The 19,973-nt window shown below is 44.9% G+C and overlaps 1 protein-coding gene across 1 annotated transcript in view; it reads left to right on the plus strand.

Annotated features, from left to right (window-relative positions):
* The first annotated feature begins 8,992 nt into the window (after positions 1–8,992).
* KCNH5 (potassium voltage-gated channel subfamily H member 5) overlaps positions 8,993–19,973 on the plus strand; it is a 152,120-nt gene continuing 141,139 nt past the window's right edge. Inside the window, exon 1 of the mRNA XM_063399554.1 lies at positions 8,993–10,309. Within this exon, the coding sequence (XP_063255624.1) occupies positions 9,700–10,309 (610 nt within the window). The 5' untranslated portion in view covers positions 8,993–9,699. The remainder of the gene's footprint in view (positions 10,310–19,973) is intronic.

Raw genomic sequence — 19,973 nt, forward strand, 5'->3', positions numbered from 1 at the left:
GCCCCAGGCTGTATGACTGGCTGGTTGTTTAGTCAGGAGAGAGACAGGGGGGACCTTGCTGTTCTTTACAACTCCCTGAAAGGAGGCTGTAGCCAGGTGGGGTTGGTCTCTTCTCCCAGGTCACAAGTGATAGGACAAGTGGAAAGTGGAAATGGCCTCAAGCTGTCCCAGGGGAGGTTTAGATTAAATATTAGGAATAGTTTTGTTGCTGAAGGGGTGTTAAGCATTGGAACAGGCTGCCCAGGGCACTGGTGGTCACCATCCCTGGAGGGATTTGAAAGATGTGTAAATGTGGCACTTGGGGACATCCTTTCCTGGTGGGCATGGCAGTGCTGGGTTAACACCTGGGCTCAGGGATCTTGGAGGTGTTTTTTGACCCTACTGATTCTCTGATTGCATCATTCTGCAATTTCCATGTGCAGTGATTGAGGCCAGAGCACCCTGACAGTGTGAGCTGGCTCTGTAGGTACAGAAACATCTTCTATACCAGAATGTGTCTCTGAGGCTGTGGGAGGAGAGAAATTAATTCAGGTGAATCTGGAGCATAATCTCTGTGCCCATGTAAAACCTTGAATGTTCCATGGGATGCTTTAGTCAGCAGTAGGAGATGAGGAGTCCCCGTGGGCACAGGCGAGGGTTGAAGCTGTGTGTGACCAACAGGGGGCATTAGGTTTATGCTTATTAAATGTGTATTTCTATTCCTAGCAGAGAAAAATCTCCGAGTAGTTTGATTGAAAACAGCAGGATGTGAATCTTGTACCCTATAAAAGATGCAGGATTCTGGGTTTTCAGTGTTTTTTTATTATTATTATTTTTTCAGAAGATTTAGTAACGGTATAAATCTGCTTTTCTTTAGGTCTAGCCTGTATCTATTCCAAGACAAAGATAAGCTGGATAGATGTAATTAACAATCAGATGATTTTTGCATGATTTGCAGCTCAAAAAGGACTTGAAAGATGTAAACGTTTCTGGTACAAATTTGTTTGTATTGATAATTCCCAGTTTTCTAACCAGAAATTAACGTAAGGCTGCAATTACAGCTTTCTGATGGAAATGAGATTCAGCAGTGCACAGTCAACTGCTGCCCTTAATTTTGGAGAAATCCTTGCCCTGAATTATTTGATTACTGAATGCAAAGGACTTCAGTGAGGAGCTACAGTGCAAGCACAAATTGTGGTCTTTGGAAATGAAAGTAATATTTATTACAGAGATAATTATTAGGGCTACAACCACTCATACTCCTTTGCATGGCACTATTCGTATACACGTTCCTTTTATATTTATATTTTGTATTCACAGCACTGACTGCAGGAGCAACCTTTTTCTCTTCACAGATGAAGTGGAAAACTGTAGCCTTCTCTGCACTTCTGTCACACCCCAGCAGCTGGAAAACTATTTTAGGTGGAATGATTTCTACAATCTGTAGTGAACTTCAGCTGCACTTGGAAACATGGAAATAGATTAAGGAATTAGATGTCAAATAGTTAGGTGATACAGCTGTGGCCTGCTTTCATAAAGCAGTGTCAAAGCAAATTATTATCCCAAATGTTCAGATGCTCTATGTATCAATAAGTTGACTAATTACCTGCCTTGTGTTAAAATGGGTTTTACACCACCTAATAACTTCTTCCAAAGGAAAGTAAAAGTTAAGATTTTGAAATAAAGAAATGATCAACTTCCAGCAGTTGCAGAGTTTTTGCCTGGGATACTCTCAGCAACACTTGTTCCTCCAGAGAAGAGAAATTCTAATGGATCAGTGGCACACAGTAACTCCTTTCCCCTGAGCCCTCTTTAAACCCCTGTCATTAAAAAAAAAGAAAAAAGAAAAAAAGGCAAGGTGAGCTTGGTTGATTTTTATCCAGCAAGAAGTTGGTTGGAGGGAGGGTTGGATCCAATTAATCAGTGGCTTGACTCTGGGGGATGCCTCATCCTAAGATTTTTCCACAGTCCAAATGTGCTGCAGGCAGTACAAGGTCTGTAGGCTTCAGGCTGGTCACCCACTCTAAACAGAAAAGTGTGGTTTACCTGGCATGTTTGTAAGCACAAAGGAAGGAACCAAATCACCTAGAAAGATCTTTTTTTTTTTTCTTTTAATGTTGCTTGGTCAATGCCCCGGCACATCCTTTCGTCTCTCAGAGCAGAATTTAGTGTCCTTAAATACCTAACTCAGGCTGAACAGCATTTAAATCTTGTCTGCTGGACCAGTTTGTGTTAGTGAAGAGTGGTGTTACTCTGTGTATCCAACAGAACAGCAAATTAGGGACACCTTTTCCATGCTAATCAATTAGTCATGTAAGATGTTCCTGCTTTCCAAAGAAGTGCTGGAGTAGCAGCTGTGTGACTTGTTATGAAAGGTCTGTGTGTCAGCAGATTCTGCCTCTATGTTGTGTTTTTCTGCAGAGCTAGCAGCAAATCCTAATAAAACTTAATGTGAGAAAACATTGCCAGTGAGGTGATAGGTTGAGATTAACTGCACTAAAAAGAGGCAATTCCATGCTAAGTCTTTTTTAACTTCTCCGAAGAGTCACTTTTATAAACACACCAATTTAAGGGCTTCTTTCTGCTCCCGTGAAAATCAATACGAAAACTCACACAGAATTAATGTAAAAAAGGAAAAGCAGCCAGCCAGCCAGCACTCATCCTAAACTTGGACAGCTAAACTTTCTGGCCTTGCAGTAACACAAGTTCTAACAAGTATGTTTAAACTCAAAATTAGCCCCATGCTGAGCTCTAATGACAATTTAAAAACAATGCAGTTAAGGTAAGCTCTGATGCAAGTAATTCCCTTCTCAAAGACCATTTTTATAAACAAGTGTATATATATTAGTTTAAAATTGGAAAAACCCCCCAACACCTTATTCTTAACTCCATCACTGTTATTATAACATATTCCCCCAAATACATAAAAAACTTAGGTTGCAGGTGTTAGAAGCAAATGTCATGTTTAACACCTTTTTCTGGTGTTTGGGTTTTTTAGGTACATAAGTTCCAGGACAATTTAATGTCACCCACTTAGTCCATCCTTCAGCTGCCAGAAAGTCTTGAGATTTTCTAGTGTACTTGAGGCACAATCCCCAGGCTCTCAGAGGTATCCCTGTAACACAAAATGTGGTGAACACAGTGCACTTTTAGTCCTGGGGAAGTTTTTTTCTGTAGCTCTGCTGATTTCAGAAGAGGCTCCAAAACCGGCACGATTCTCACATGGAGAAGGGTCCAGAAGAAGTGTCAGATGTGGAATGACCTGTGCAGCCTCTGGGCAGGAAAATGAGGTGTCTCACTTTGCCACAGGCACCTGTGATGACTGACTGCTCTGTCCCCCTTCCTGCCAGGGCAGCTTTCCTGTCTGCTTCCCACAGGAGTGTGCTACCACCCGTGGAAGGACAAAAATATTCATCATCCCTTCCCAAAAAAGAGCCATGATCAGAACTAGAGCCCCCAGTCCTTGAGCCTTAGGATTGGGGACTCTCAGCTTGCTCTTCTTTAGTAAAGAAAATTTGTTCACTTTGGGATCCCCCAGAAAGCCTGGAAACCTGGTCAGACCACAGGCTTTGAAGCAATTCGTGTCTTGGAGTCTGCAGGAAGCAGAAAAAGCTCTGATGCAGAAAATGGCTCTATTCTCCAGCAGGGTGCTTGCTCTCCTCTCATCTCCTGTGTGTGGCCATGGCTCCACAACAGTGGGGGTGCTCCTTTCACACTCCCCCATTTCCCTGAGCTGGGATTGTGACTTTTGGGGTGCAAGAGGGGATGTCATGCTGTTTGGGGCTTCTATCAGACTTAATCCATACTATTAGCTACTCCTGCCTGAAAAAAATATCCCTTCCTGCTACTAGGATAGCATTTATTTCTGGGTTTCCTGCCCCTATGGTGCCAAGGATTTATTGCTGGTTTAAGCAGTCCAAAGACTCCCCAGAATATGGAACCCTAGAGTCAAGAGCAGGGTTTTTAAAGTGTATTGCAAACTGCATCCAGGAGGGACCTGTGAGCCTGTGCAGTGCTTGCCTCTCTCACAGATTTCCTCAGAGCATGCTTGCAAGGATGGTTTTGGGGTAAAAATCCAGGATTAGTCAAAAAGGCCAAGAGAAGCAGAACGTGCTTCTGTGACACATTCTTAGATGGACACTACTTTAAATGCAAAATGCTTCTTCTAAGATAAACCAGTGGATTGCTTCCAATTCTGAATCTTTCCTGTGATGATTCAGCTATTGGCAAAAATAAGTTGAAGAGTACAATGTTGAAGCACTGTCATCCCATCTTCACATGATTGTTATTTCAGGTAAGAATATTTTCCCCTTAAAACAAAACAAAACAAACAACCAAAAAAAAACCCCCACCCCACCCCAAAACAACAGCAAGAAGAAAAGGAAATGAATCCATTTTTCTTGGTCTTCTGTAATTAATACAGTGATTTATCTCTGTAAAGCCTGCCAATAAATTATTGGTTGCTATCAACTTATTTTTCAGGATGAAACCCTGGGAGAGGAAGGTGCCATGGACTCCTTAGAGCTCCCAGAGATTAATGTTGCTGCTGCTATTTCCTGTCCTTATGATGGAAGAACATTTCCTCCCCTTATCCCAATACCCTTTTGACTACTGAACACTAACTATTTCCTTTTCACATCTGACTCTGATTGTGATTTACCCTTGTCCCAAACATTGCTTCCTGGGCATCTGCAAGCTGCCATCCTGTGGTACTGGTCATACTGGGGCTTTGGGTTAAATCAGAGGACTCTGCTCTCCTTTCCAAGTAGGAGTTTGAGATTTCCACCTCTTCTCTCCTGAAAGGTCTTGAAGACATGAACACTTTCCCTCTTATCACTGTATGCTTCCCTACCCACAAATGTGCTGCAGCACGTGTCAGGATCTCCTTTCAGGGTTAGAATGATGATTTCTGTACCCTTGAAAATGAGGGATTTCCCTTCTTCCAGGGAGAAAGTACACACGAGTCTGGGCTTGGACACTTCAGCACCTGCCTGATGCTGGGATAATGGACTTTGAAAGTTTTGATGCTGTGCAGTTTAAGGTGTTATTTTAGGTCATTTCAGAAGCTTTAATGGCTCCCTGTGACTGCACAGCTGGACTCATGATAACTGAAGCACAGACCTTGCAGGTGAAGAAATATGAAAAACAACATTAATAAAATGATAATATTTGAAAGGCTCTTTTCCCAAGTGTCTGATTCTGGCTCAGGAAAAGGCTGTGGAAAAGAAAAAAATGGGTTTCTAGGCATTCCAAAGGGAGGCAATGCCCATATAATGGCTGGGTTTCTTGTCCTTATGTCTGTGCATTAACACAGTCTTCAGTTACAATCCCCACAATATTTCATATATGTGTGTGTATAAACCTCCCCCACTGACTTCTTCTGACTCGTGTGCAACTTTGGCCTGTAATATCTTTGGTGCGCCCAAAGACAGAGAGAAAATGAAACTATGAAATAGTAAGGCAAGGGCTATAAAAAGTGTCATACTAAAAACAAGAGCAAGAGCTGTTATTGTTACATCTCCTGTTGAACAGGGATTTTCCCTGAAGCTGTACAAGTCATTCAAACCCAGGGTCTCCCACTGCCCATCTTTCCTATATTTTTCATAAGCTCATGGGGCATGCAGTGGTTGTGATCTGGAGAAGTGCTTTGCTCTCACAGCTGTAACCAAAGCCTCCAGACACCAAAGGCATAAACTTCTGCTGAGCTGGGACTCCACTGCTGAAGGATCCTGGATGTCTCCACTTGGACATTGTGATTTCCCTCACCATTTTGACCTTAATCTCCCTGTGGCCCAGTTTCCTGTCTGATCCTGCTATGACAAGGTAAAATGCAGAAGATATTCAATGGTGCCTACAGAGCACCAGCAGATTAGTGATGAGCACCATGCAAAAAAATAAAAATTAATCATGCCATACTTGAGCAGAGGTTGGCTGGGGTCCCAGGAATGTGGCACAGGGCCATGTTGAATGAGAGGGGTAAAAGGGAAAGGCTTAGCCATTATCCATGCACGGAGCCATCCTCAGTGCATCCCAAGTGCAGGATACACAGGGAGCCTCAATTCTTCCTAATTCCTGTGTGCTTGACTCAGCTGAATGCTGCTGCCTCCCATAAGTTCTGCATCTCTTTGCTTTGTACTGCCAAAGGGACTGAGGGACAGGAGATTTATAACCTCCAGGTCTAGTTGTCCAGACTTAACTTGCCCAACACAACAGAGAATAAAGAATTCTCCTCGGTGCCAAATTAGAATCCAGCGAGTACTTTAGGTCTGAGGTTTCATCAATATTTTCCATCAATTTTTATACCAAAAGCAGCGACTTTTGTCAAGTTTTTATTGATTTCCTGTCTGCCAAAGTGCTTTTTCAAATTTGTAATGGGGTAAGAAGCAAAACCCCCTAAAACAGGGAAGGAAAGAAACAGCAATTTTTATTTTTAGGAAAGAAACCGCAATTTATTTCCTCCCCCTCTTTATTTTAATCACCTAAGTATTTTTTCTGGTATTATCAGCTGCTGCTGTGAGCAGAGGTATTTCTTCCTTTCTCAAGACTACTGTCTGAAGGCTGTGCAGAGATGCAGATCTGATGCCATCCCCTCAGCAACTTTCAGACTCAGATTCCACCTTTAAGGTGAGTGGGATGCTGGGCTCAGAGAAGCTGCTTTGCTTCCTGCAGATTTCTGACAACTCCCCCCTAAAAGTTCTTTTGTAGTGTTTTTGGAGCCAGTAAAAAACCCCATACCTTACAGTCCTCCCTGCTGAGGAGAAAAAGTTGTAGTATGAGCTCTGCTGTTGTCCCACTCCAGTACCTGACAACAGATGTACTTTACTCAAGGAAAAAGATTTATTAAGGGTCTCATGCCTCTTAGCAGAAAAGTCTCTTCTGTCACTTTCTTTGGTGCAGATTCTTTGGCCTTTAAGGAGAAAATTCTACCTGCTTTTCCACCACTGAACATCCTTCAAATGTCTCTCCCTGGCATTTGCTTCCAACTTGAGCTGTTGTTACAGTAATACCTGTTGGTCATTGGAAATCAAATATTGCTAATTTGCAGTTCATATGTGCCAATCACATTGTTTATGACAAAAAACCAATCTTGATGATGGTTTTTAGAATGGGAAGTCTTGTGTGTGCACCTGGGGTAGAAAACAGCTCTGAGCCTTGCCAAGGGTATCCCATGACTCAGCTCTGCTCACAATATTTTCAGACCTTTGCAGGGTGAGTCTCATTGGGTCCCCAGGGTGGTCCCAGGGAACCTGACTCACCTTGTTACACACAGCACTGGGAGCAAAGGAGATGTGGATGTGTTCAGCAGCTCGGATGTTCCAATGACTCAGGCTATTGCATTGGATCAGTGCCTGACCTGTTTATGCCTGTCTGTGTCTCCCTCCTCTTCTAGGAGCCCTGGGAGCGATGATTCTTCAATTCATAAATTCACAGAAGACACATTTAAAGCTCTGTGCTGTGAATAAGAACCAGTTCTGAAATGTTTAATAGTCCCTGAAGTAAAATAAGCCTCTCCTGTAGGTTTAGATTCCAAGGGTCAGCTCTTCACCACATGCAGCTGAACTTCATAGTGTGTGCTGTCTCCAGTTGCTGTGGGAGCTCGGTGCTTGCCTGCTGCGGCGTGGATTTGGAGTATTGTGCCTTTTGTAGAAATACCAGAAAAGAACTAAATCACCCTGAGCAGGTGCTTCAGATTTCAGAAGAAAGGAAATGTGAAGCAGAAGAGGAGGGAACTGTGATTACTTTTACTCTGGTACAGCTATGTGCCCATTCCCTTTTTGCCTTTTTCCTTTTAGGAAAGGAAAACTAGTTTCTTCCCTTAAAGAAATAAAGTTTACAAGCCAGGAAGAAAAAAGAACTAGGAATGCTCTGGTCATCCATCAGGAATGTTGTTACATTTAGCTTCAACTTTTTTTATTCTTTTCAATGTTTTAACAATTAATTAATTCCTTAAAATTCAAACTGTTTTGACTTACATATTAGGGGGGAAAAAAAGCACATTTTGAATCACAGTGGGTTTTCTGCCACACTTAAGAACAGCTGTTTGAGACTGGGATATTTTTGATGTGGACATAAGCTGCCTTGTGGTCTTTTTCCTACTTACACTGACCTCAAACCTTTCTGACAGTTTCCTGCGTGGTGGCTCGATGCTGTTTCCAAGCACAATTCGAAGATTCCCAAAGGAAGACAAGAGTCTCTTTGCAGTTCCCAGTTTGCTTTCTTTGTCAGACTCTTCTTTTCAAGGTTATCTTTAGCCTCATCCAGCATTCCAGGAAAAGAAAGAAGTGTCCTCTGGAGTTTTTTGCAGCCTTGGTATAGAAACATCCCACCACGTCTTGCCATTTCCAGCTGACGTCTGTGACATTTAAAGACACGTTTTTGGAGCTTGTCCCCCTCCGTAACCTCTTGTTTAATTAGTGCCACTGGAAATACAGCAACAGAGCTTAAAGGAGGGATCTGAACCTGAGATGGAGCAGGAGGGATGGAGTGACTCTTGGGCATGGCTGCCACAACAGAACAGAAAAGTTTATTGGAAAGGGTGAACAAGAAGGGGTTTGATGAAAAGGGGTGTGGGAGGGCAAGTAGCAAGTCTAGGTTTCAAAATGAGGTTGAGAAATGAGTAGAAAAATTCAGATTGGTTGGTTGGGAGGGAGGGAACTGGGGAGCAGAGGTCCTGGCAGCACTGTCCAGACACACACAGTATTTGCTTGTGCACAGCTGGTTTAGGTGAGCTGCAGCTCACTTGAAACAAACAGATGTTTGCCTCCACTCCTCAATTACCCGGAGCAAAATTTCCCCGTACCTCGGGGCAGTGCTCAGCAGGAGCATCTTTTTCACCACACCACTTTAAGGAAAGCCCTGAAGATGCCAGACCCGGGGGAAACGATGAATGTTTGACAGATCGGGTGTGGTTCACACCTCAAACTTGTTTTCTGCCAGCATTCCCAAGCTGATTGTAATCGAGCTGCTCCTGATTTGCATTTATTTAAATGAAAGGAAATCCAGATATTTTTTTAGGAACAGCACTGCTGGCACCCAGGAAAGAGCTGCTCCAACAACAGCTCCTGGAGTGGTAGAAATTTTAAACTTTAAGCCGTGGAGGTGACTTCAGTGTGACTTGCTAGATCAAGACTCAAGCACAGGAAGGAGCAGGTGCGGCAAGCAAGATGAAAAAACAGTAAATTGATTTTTCCACAGTGGAATAATGTCCTCTGGGAGAAGCACTGCTGCTTGTGCCAGCCAGGGCAGGAGTGTGTGGCACACCGGGATGTGCTCTGCAGAGCACGCTCCTGCTCTGGGCAAACACTGAATTTCCATATCACAGTTCCTTCTACGATCCTTTCCTGTCTGCGGCAGCGTGCAAAACTGGCAGAAGCAGTAGGTGGAGAAATTCCTTCCAGGATTTTACTGTCCGTAGCTTTAAAAAATACTGTCCTAGTCAAGAAAGGGCTGGAGGGGGGAATGGCTGGGTCAGGAGCAGGGCAAAGCTCACCAGGACCTCGGGTGTGGCACTGACTCACCTGCTCCTCTGGGGCCCCGGCGCAGCAGAGCCCGCTCCCTGCATACGTGGAGAAAAGAGGTTTCCAGCCCCACATCCCCTCACCTGCGGAGAGAGGGGGGAATCCTCCGAGACATATCTCGATGGCTTCAAGCAAGGCTGGTGGCATTTAACACCGTGCGTTGTTGCACTTTGCGTTTATCTTTTGCCGGGCAAAGTGCGGCATGCCACACGGGCATCCCCGAGCGTTCTCCCTCAAACCCAACCGCAAAAAAAAAAAAAAAAAAAAAAAATTAAATAAAACCAACAAACCCCACAAAGAGCAAGCACAAACAAAGCAACGTATAGCTGCAAAACCAAGCGGTCGGGAGAGTTTCGCTCAGGGCAGAACTTCACAGGGGATCAGCGAAGGGCGGGAGCGGGGGGGATGCTCGGGGGATGCTCGCGGGCTCCGCGCCGTGCCCCACCCGCCTCCTCCCGGTCCTGCCCGTCCCCTCCCGGTCCCCCCGGTCCCCCCCGTCCCCCGGGCCGGCGGGGCGGGCGCGCAGGCGCAGGGGGGGCGGGCGCGGCGCGGGGTGCGCGGAGCGCGGCGCGGCCCCAGATCCGCGCTGCAGCCGCCGCGGGGGCGCCTCTACCATGAGCGGCCGCGGCCGCCCCTGCGCGACTCACGGGCACCGGGCGCTGCCGCCGCCGCCGGCACCCCCCCGCCGCCGCCGCCGCTGCCGCCGCGCACCCCCGGCCCCCGAGCCCGGCGCTGCAGGATGCCGGGGGGCAAGAGAGGGCTGGTGGCACCGCAGAACACCTTCCTGGAGAACATCGTCCGGCGCTCCAGCGGTGAGAGGTTTCCCCCCGCCCCGGCATGCGTCTATCCGCCCGTCCGTCCGTCCATCCCTCCCGTCCCTCCGGCTTGTCGCCCCGGTGTTCGCCACGCCGGTGGGTCCGTGCCAAAGCGGCGCCTTCAAGGAACGGGATCCGCTCATCCCCTCCGGAGCATCCCCTCGCGGTCCTTACCCTGTCTCCCCGCACTTCTTACATCGCAAGCGCTACTGCCAATTCGAATCTTTTTCTCTTTTATCAGACAATAAATTGTCATCCTCTCCGCTCACCGGGTCTCTTTTATTTTTTAAATTTTTTTTCTTTGTTCTTTAGTTTTGTAATAATTAGGACTTGCAACTATTTCCATTCGGGGGGTTCAAAGTTTTTTGCGATTCTGTGACACTTTAAAGTCTGTGGCGACGGTGCCGGGAAAGCGGTGAGGGAGTGACCGTGGTTTGGGTGATGGCAATCCCGTGGCTGAGCGAATGGGTAAAGAACTGTCTGCAGCTGGTCATTTACGGCTCCTCCGTTAGGTGAATATTTACAGGGCCAGTTCAGGACTGTGCGGTATCCAGGCATTCCTTGCTGCTGGAGTTAATTTCTAGTGCAAAGCACTGATCAAGAGCATTGTACAGAGCTCCACTGAAGTTACATTGTGTTTGCAGCCCACTGTCTCTTTGGGTGTGCTGATGGAGATGCTGCTTTAGGCAAGTCCTGTGCTGGTTGCATTCATTTTTTAATGTAGGTTTTGCACTGGCAGATAACTACTGAGACATAGGAGTGTTTGCACAAATGTAGGAGAGCTCAGCTTTGGCTTTGCTAAAAGATAACTCCTTGGTCAGCCCAAGTTGAGGGCGATGCTGCCATGGGGAAGCACTGCTGTGCCACCGTACACAGGGAACAGGAGTGGGAAAGGTGAGCAGAGCACTGGGAAGAGCTGCTACATTTCATGTTAATCAAGGCACCAATGGGTTGTGAAATTATGCCGAAAATTGTTCCTTTCCACCTTTCCATACTGCACAGTGCTGGATGTACCTCACAGTCACACCAGCGTGGTGTGGTGCGCTGGCTCCGAGTGGATTTTGACGACAGGTAGTGAATTGGTGATTCATGGAGTTTCCTCATGAGCAAAAGTGAGATGAGGAGCTGGAATTTGTCTTAAAATGTTATGTGTTAAAATGCCAGCTTTGTACTGAGCTGTTTTTGAGGGGCTTCCTCTCTGTGGTGTTGCCTCTGTCAGTTCTGTGGTCGGCAGCTGACTCCTTGTCAAGCCCTGTAGCTGCACGCTCTCCAAGAACTGGTTTCCCACAATAGCATATTTATTTCCCAGAATATTAAATGCAGGCTTAATTAATAGGCGTTTATATAGCACTTTCCCTCTGACAATTTCAAAGTGTTGGGTGGAATTTAATTACACTTCACTGCTCCTTGTGGAAGAGGACAATACAGAGGCTTTCTCAACCTGTTTGTCAAATTGTGGCGTAAATGGGGGCTTGGGGCATCACAGCTGATTTCCCCAGGTCATGCAGCGTGTTGGTAGCAGGGCTGGGAGCCCTGGTTTGGGAATGCCATGGGTTTGTATCGTGCTCTAATTAAATCACACATCCTCCCTGGTGAAAGCTCAGTAAAGCTTTGAGATATCAAAAATTGGAAAAGCTCAGGGCACTTTCGAACATTATACTTTAAAAGCATGTATCCCCTCCAGTTTTTAACCTGGTCTAATTTAGGAGCATAAATCATGCTGATCTGGCCATTCATTCTGCTTTTTCTGTGCCACTTATGATGTTCAAGTATGGTGCTAGCTAGAGAGGTAAATCTTCCCTGTTGGACACAAAGGGGAAAGTAGGTTGGGAATTTGTATTTAACTCATGTAAGTTGTCAGTGTTGTGAGCTGAAACATGATTTATTCTTTTTTTTTTTTATCATCCAGGACATAGCCTTATTTGTCCTTTATAGAAATAGTGATTTTCATTGGATTCAGTTCTGTTTAATCCAAACTTATAGCATACAGTGGAGCAAATCTGGTTCAAGTATCTCCTGCCAGTGCTCAGTAGAAGACAAGGATTTGGTTTGCCGACTGTCTGCTGGGTTTGTTTTTGGACTTGGATTCACCAGGTTCCAAGGGAATTTTCATTGACAATTTGAGGAATAGGATGAAGGAAAGACTGATGATTGTATTTTAAAACACATCTTCAGCATTCCCCCTCAAAAAGCCTTTCTGTCACTGCTCCTGGTTCAGGTACATTCTCCTTTGAGATTTGTCATGCTTATGCAATCCCACTGCACTTCTTGATCATAAACCTTTTCTTAACAACCAAGAGAAGGTGTGTAGATACAGGTAATAACTTCTGTTAGGGTACAGGTACTCCTGGCAAAAATCAGGCAGGTATTTCAGCAGATAGCCTCTTCTTCAGGTGAAATAGAAGCAATGGCCTCAAAATGAAGTGTTGATGGAGACAAATTACTCAGAGATACTGGAGATAGATCCTAATAACAAAATTTACAGACAAAACTGTAATAACTTTAAAATGTGAAAGTCGGGACTGGGAGCGGGTGTAGCGGGAACACCGTGTGCAGGCTTGGTGTGGTGTCTAGCCTTGTGTTAGAAGCAATCATATATTGAATTTTCAGCATTCTTTGGACACTTTCTCTTTAGGAATGTCGTAAACCCTTCCTTTTTACCTCGTCTTTGGCTGCTCATCAGGTTAAAATCATGGGAGAAGCGCTCACGGTGTGCAGCCATAAGCAAAGCACCAAGGAGCTGAGCAGAAAGGAGCGGGGTGGCTGTGACCAGGGCGGCCTTGAAACAGGGTGACCGTGGCTCTTTGCCCTCTCTGTTGGGGAGTGGGAGAGCTGGGCTGCCCTGCTGGATGCCCCTCTCCATGCCCAATGTGTTTGGGAAGGAAGGAGCTGCTGTCAAAGCTGGAGAGGTCCCACGATGCCGCCCTGCCTGGGGAACGTCTCTTTTGGAGAGGAGTTTACACCTTGGAGCTTGTGAAGTGTTTTTGGTCAGCGTTGAACTTCGGTGTTTGGGCAGCATCACAGGTTCCAGGTGCTTCCCAAAGCATGGGGTGGTGCATGGCAGCCTCTGCTTTGCAGGGTCTTTGCTGAGCTCCATTTAAGGAGAGGCAAAACCCATGGGGTCTGTCCTTAGGGCTGCTGTGGCTGGTGAAAGGGACAAGCAGACCTGTCTTCGGGGTAATCTCAATGCACTCTCTGCAATCTATATTTTTTTTCTTTCTTTTAAAGCACAGTGAAAATACATTGGGGCTTATCTGAGGCTCACAAAGATTGATACAATCTCGCTACAGCCTTGGCTGTGCCCTAGATCTTAAGAGCACCAGGTGTTTTGCTGAGCTGAAAGGTGTTTTGTGAGAGCACTGGGCTAAATCACATTAAGGTGACTGCCTTTTACTGCCATTAGTATTTGGGACGTTTAATAAGGACCATCCTAAGGGCAATGTTCTCTCCCAAGATGTTCTCAGCAGGCTGTGCCCGTTATTACTGATATTATTGTTCACTTCTTCAGTGCATTCAGAGCTCCTGATACTGACCTGTGCTCAGCATTGTGGAAGTGCAGAGGGTACAGAATTGGGCAAGTCTCTAGATCAGAATTGGGATTGATGGACCTGTCCTGTGGGCAGAGTCATGCAGCAAGTTGAGCCATGCAAGTCTGTCTTGCCTTCACAAATTCTATCAGCAGAATAATTAATTATATGTTAATGGCATAATTTGCTTTCATGAATTTGTGGAAAAGGTGATTCTGGGACTTGGCAGCAATCTGCAATAAAGACTCCTAACAGTTTGGAAGAGGGGATGAATGTAGTGAAAAACTGTATATAATCTTATCTGTATTATAAGAGTCATCATTATTAGGTTTTGTTTCTGTTGCAATAACTCTTAGAAGCTTCCTCATGAAAGTGCATCTTTCACAAACCTATTTTGACATTGAGATGAAATCTTAGCTCTGTAAGGCTTACATGGGAATTTTACATGGGAATTTCAGCATGAGTTTTAATGAAGCTAGCATTTAATTCCAGGCCTTTTTCAATTTTATGCCATATTCCTGAAAAGTATTTCCTTCACACAGACCTTTAAGCCCTGCTGGGTCCCTTTGACTGGTGGGTGAAAGGACCAGCCTTGTTCACGGGTGATTTTTGTCAAGGCACTTTACCTGGAAAGGGGATGGAAACAATTGTCACATCTGTAGCATTAAGACACCTTTTAAATTTTTATCCACTGGTATTACAGATAAAATAAGTGTCTCTTGTCTTTTCTGTTCTTACTAGATCATGCAGGATTTCTGTCTTGCAGGCAGGGATGTGGGATGTGATACATGTGGGCTTCCCTCCCCTGTATTAAAACAAGCTGCATTTTCATCTGGCACCAATTAAATCACACATGCTGCACCGAGAAAGTTCTTTAAAGCAAAGCACTTCAAGTTTAGTGGATGCCTGTCACTTGGGATCCTCTGAGTAAATGCAGAGCTCAGCAGTTCCCTAAATCCCGGAGTAAATGCAGGATGCACCGTGGGGTGAAAGTTTCCATCCTCCAGTTCAGCTCAGAAGTGGATGAAGGGATGACCAAGCTGCTCACGTTTTTAGGGCTCTCTCTGGCATTCGAAGGCACAGGGTTCCTTCTGCAGTTTCTGTGACTGCAGGGCGCTTGCTGACATGTAAATCGATGCAAAGTGGATTTTTACACTGCCAAGCATTACTAGATGACATATGTGAGGGGTTTGCAGTTGCAGACACCCTGTTTTCCTTGCCTTTCAAGTGGGCTTGCTGAGCGCAGATGGATTAAGAATCTCTGACTGATGATGAAATTGAGGGAGTTCTGTATGGTCTAAAATGTTTATTTTTACTTTAAAAAAGCAGTTATGGAACTCCGTGCCATATTATTAATTTAGAAACTTAAAGAATGTCATGTTGTTAGCTGAAGGAAATTCTGGATTTCCTTGAGATATGATCAGCTGCTTTGTGGTCTTATTTCTAACTATGGTTCCTTCCTTCCTTCCTTCCTTCCTTCCTTCCTTCCTTCCTTCCTTCCTTCCTTCCTTCCTTCCTTCCTTCCTTCCTTCCTTCCTTCCTTCCTTCCTTCCTTCCTTCCTTCCTTCCTTCCTTCCTTCCTTCCTTCCTTCCTTCCTTCCTTCCTTCCTTCCTTCCTTCCTTCCTTCCTTCCTTCCTTCCTTCCTTCCTTCCTTCCTTCCTTCCTTCCTTCCTTCCTTCCTTCCTTCCTTCCTTCCTTCCTTCCTTCCTTCCTTCCTCCCTTCCTCCCTTCCTCCCTTCCTCCCTTCCTCCCTTCCTCCCTTCCTCCCTTCCTCCCTTCCTCCCTTCCTCCCTTCCTCCCTTCCTCCCTTCCTCCCTTCCTCCCTTCCTCCCTTCCTCCCTTCCTCCCTTCCTCCCTTCCTCCCTTCCTCCCTTCCTCCCTTCCTCCCTTCCTCCCTTCCTCCCTTCCTCCCTTCCTCCCTTCCTTCCCCTTCCTCCCTTCCTTCCCCTTCCTTCCCCTTCCTCCCTCCCTTTTTATTATTATATTTAATTTTCTTTTATTTATTTTTTCTCTCTTCCTTTCGTTCTGTGGTTGGTGGGAGAGGTATCCATCCTCTCCTTTTGGGGGATGTTTGAGCTCTGCTGAGCACTTGCCACAAGAGGTCACTGCAAGAGTTGCTGCATTCCCAGGTTAATGTTGAAACCTGAGAGAAGGAAAAAAAATTAAATTGATTTTTTTTTTGAGGAAACATTCAGGGGTTTTTTTATTGCAGTTGGAAGGAGTATACAGCCAAAGAATAATGTCAGGAAGTGGAAATACATTTAATTAGCCTGTTTTACAAGGTGCTGTCTGGTGGTGAACTGGGATTTTAAGTTATTCTCTTGGATAGCTGAAGGAAATAGGATTTTCTGATCTGATAACATTAAATAATAGAAGATTTTGGAGTTGTTGCTCTAATAATCTGCTTTTCAGATAAAAAACAAAGGAACAATACTTGTTTAACCAGCACACTCAGGGGACTGGCTATGGTGACTGCTAAGCCCTGGGTATCCCAAGTGGCCAGGGCCTGACTCCACACTCGGGAGGGGTTCTGGGATCAGTCCTGTTGGAAGCTTTGCTCCAGCCCCTGGCACAGAGAGCAGGACACTCGGGATGCAGCTGATTTTCTGCCCAAACAGGTTTTTTTTGAGAAGCTGCCAGGCTCTGTGGAACTGCAACCAGGACTCGCTGTGGGCTCAGTGTTTGCAAGAGGAGCCCCGTGTCTGAAGAGCTCCTGTTACCACAATTTTCTCCTCTGGGAATGTGAAGGCAATACTCTCATCTGTATAAAGCTGGAAGTCTGGATTCTGGTTCTCCCTGAGGGTGCCTGTGTGCCTTGAGTGAGAGCTACAGCGTGCTCCAGTTTAAATTTAGTCTCAGTACATCTATGTTGTGTTCTGCATGATTTTAATAGAGAGCAGATTCAGCAGTGGCATTTAGATGATAACTGGGACAGGTGAGGGTTAGTTTAATTCTAGGATAAATGGATGAGCGGGGAGAAGCTGTGATCAGAATGGTATAAAATGTCATTTTTCAGGTAACTCAGAGAGATGCTCTCTCCTCCTTATTGCCTCAGAGCTCTTCCTCAGGTCAGTGATGTGCCACAGTAAAGGCAGGGGCTGTTCATGGGTTTCCACATCCCAAATGACTGCAGTTAATTTTCTGAGTTTCGAGCAGGTAAATTTCAGGCAGACTCTAATTTTTCTTCTTGAGCTCGCTTGCTAAATTGCTGAAAGCTGCTGTGTTCCCAGCTGAGTGGCTTACATGTGGATTTCATATTTCAGCCAGTGCTGGATTATTCGTCTCCTGTTTTATTTGAGGAGCATGTTTTTGGGGCAGGGAGTGGATAATGTCAGCACAGTCAGTGTGATGGCACCTTGAATGTCAGCACAGTCAGTGTGATGGCACCTTGCTCTGGGTTTAGCCCTCGCTGCATCTTCATAATGGGAGTATTAAATAGAGACAACACTGGCACAGAAAGGTGACTTAAAGAGTCACTCCTTTGAGAGTTGTTTTTTTTTTTTTCAGGCAAGCAACGCTTAATGTACTGGGTAAATTGGATGACACTGATGTTTTGCATGCTTTAAAGACACTGGGGAAATTATAGCTTTGTTAGAAAACAGCACAGTGGTTTCACAGACAGGAGTACAAAGTGCTGGTGGAGGTTGCTGCCTCAAGAACAGAGGTTTGTCTGTGCTCAGCCCCAGAGCTGGAGGGATGTTGGTGCCTGTTGAGGCAGATTTTATAGGGCTGTGCTCTCCAAGAGGGCTCAGGATCTTCCTGTGTGTTCCATGGGGACACAGCACATTTTGAGCACGTGGTTGAAGTCACCACAGACAACATCTTGTACTGTCAGGGCCAAGACTCACTCAGGAAAGTTAAGAAAATGTAAAAAGAGAATTTTTTTTTGAGTACACCCACAGAGGAGCACCACCAATTTTCTAAGATGCTCTAAACAAGTCTGCAGCAATATGCTGACCCTGTGTAGTTTTGAGAAGACTCAACTAGCAATTGAAATGGTTTGAGGCTTTTATATTAGCAAGAAATAAAAGGCAAATTCCAGATATTTCCCAGCTCTCATGAGGTCTGAGCTGCCTTTGCTGTGCAGTGGAAGGGTGGTAGTTCTGAAGGACAGCTCTGTGTAAAGTTGATGGAAGTAGGAATTTGTTCGTAGATGGAAATGTTGATTCTTTTTGTTATTATAATCATCATTGTTTTTTGTGTTCTGCTCCTACTTTATTTTCTTTAGAACATCTTTTCAGCGGTGACCTTTCTAAAAAGGGTCAGTTGCCAGTTTCCTTGAGAAGAGAGGGAATTCTCAAAAATGGTGATTTAAACAATTTTGGTTGCAAGTGGTACCCAAGCATTCTTGAGAAAAGATGATTAGAGACAACGTTTCTCACTTGGTTAAGCATATCTCCTGGAATGATTTAGCTGTTCTTGTTCTCCTGTCATTACATAACATGAATTTTACACAGCTTTAGGCATTTTGTTAGTTAAAAAAAATTGCTTGCACGCTGTGGTCTTTTTATTTTGTTTTAATAACAAACACAAGGCTCAGCACTGTGTTGAGTGCTAGCTACTGCAGGATAGAGTAAGATTAAAGGCTTGCTGCTCCACAGCATTGGCTGCCTTTAACCAAAAGAGCCTTTCTACAAAATAGAAGCATGGCAACAGCAAATGCAGTGCCTTTTAAAAAATTGTTTTCCAACCTGAAGTTTTGCTGACTGTATGCCTCTAATACCCTGTTTCCTTGCCATCAGCATTAAACCTTGTAAATAGGAGAGTTATGTTAGCTAATAAAAAGCCTGAGAGGAATCTGGCAGCTCTGAGACAGTCGAGTCTGCTGGCAGACCCTGCTCTCCTTACAGACAGACACTGGTGTGCAAGGAGCATGCACGACCTGCAGAGTTGTGGTTTGGTGCCTTAGGAAGGGGAATGGGTGGAGAAGATGGTTGGGGAGGCAATGGCATCAAGACAAGCTTAGAAATAATAAAAATTGACCTTTTATTGGTAAGGAAATGGGATGTGGACATGCATTCTCAGTGCCTTGGAGAAATTTGAGAAAGATGAACGCATCACCAGAGATTTCGGGATAATCATTCTGTGGGTTTTGAAATTAAAGTGTTTTCAGAGTATGAGATACCACACCATGGTCATCTGGACCCCAATTTCCTGGAGTTTCACCATATGCTGGATCAGTGTCTCACTGACCAGTGGGGAAGTCCCCAGCTTCTGTAGAAAAATACTTGTGAGACTGGGAGCTTCACAGAGAGAGATTTTCCTTTCTGGGCCACAGCACAAGTTTTAGTTTACAGCACCTTACAGCTGATGTCAGCTGTGTTTGTGCCCTGCCACTCATAACTTTGGCTATCCTTGGCAATCCCTGTTGTGACCTTTCCGTGAAGTTGTGACATAATTAAAGTGAATTCATGTGTTCTGGTGTAGTGTAGTGGCTGGATTCAGTGATGCCCAGTTATTAGTAACTAAACTCTCTTAAGAAACACTTGTTATTGAGAATACCTCCAGCAGAATATGTTCTTTCAGAAGACTTGCCTGCAGAATATAATTCTTGTCTGTTGGATCTGACACGAATGTAGCTATGGAGATCCCAGTGCTGGTGTCCTTGCCATGCCCATTACCCTGCAATTTCCACACCTATTGTTGGCTCCTCTTCTTTCTCTTCTGAAGAAGGCACAAAACATCCCTTTTATCTGTTGGAGACTTGAGCAGGGAAGGAGAGGTTGCCTCTCCCATGAAGGGAGTCTGAACATCTCCATTCTTGGCTGCCCTTTGGAGATGGAGATAAAATGAGTTTCTTTCCAGCCCTTATCTCTTACACCTCATTCAAGCAGCCAGCTGGAAATTAGACAGAGTGGAATTTGCCATAGACTTGAGGAAATCAAAATCACAACTGTTGTGACCTTTCTTAGCCAGGAAATCATGATTCTGAACTGTAGGAATACAAAAGTCAGGCATGCAGGAGGATTTAGTCCAGAACTGTTGTGGATCCATCCTCGTTGGAGAAATGGACTGCAGAAATGGACTTTCAATGAGTAGTCAGTGGTGATAACATGATTTTATAAAATTACTGTCAAAACCAGAGAGGTTCTCTCAAAATGTCTGGTCACTCAGTAGACAGTTTGGGTTTTTA

Source organism: Prinia subflava, chromosome 5, assembly GCF_021018805.1.
Source record: "Prinia subflava isolate CZ2003 ecotype Zambia chromosome 5, Cam_Psub_1.2, whole genome shotgun sequence".
In the NCBI taxonomy this organism is placed as follows: domain Eukaryota; kingdom Metazoa; phylum Chordata; class Aves; order Passeriformes; family Cisticolidae; genus Prinia; species Prinia subflava.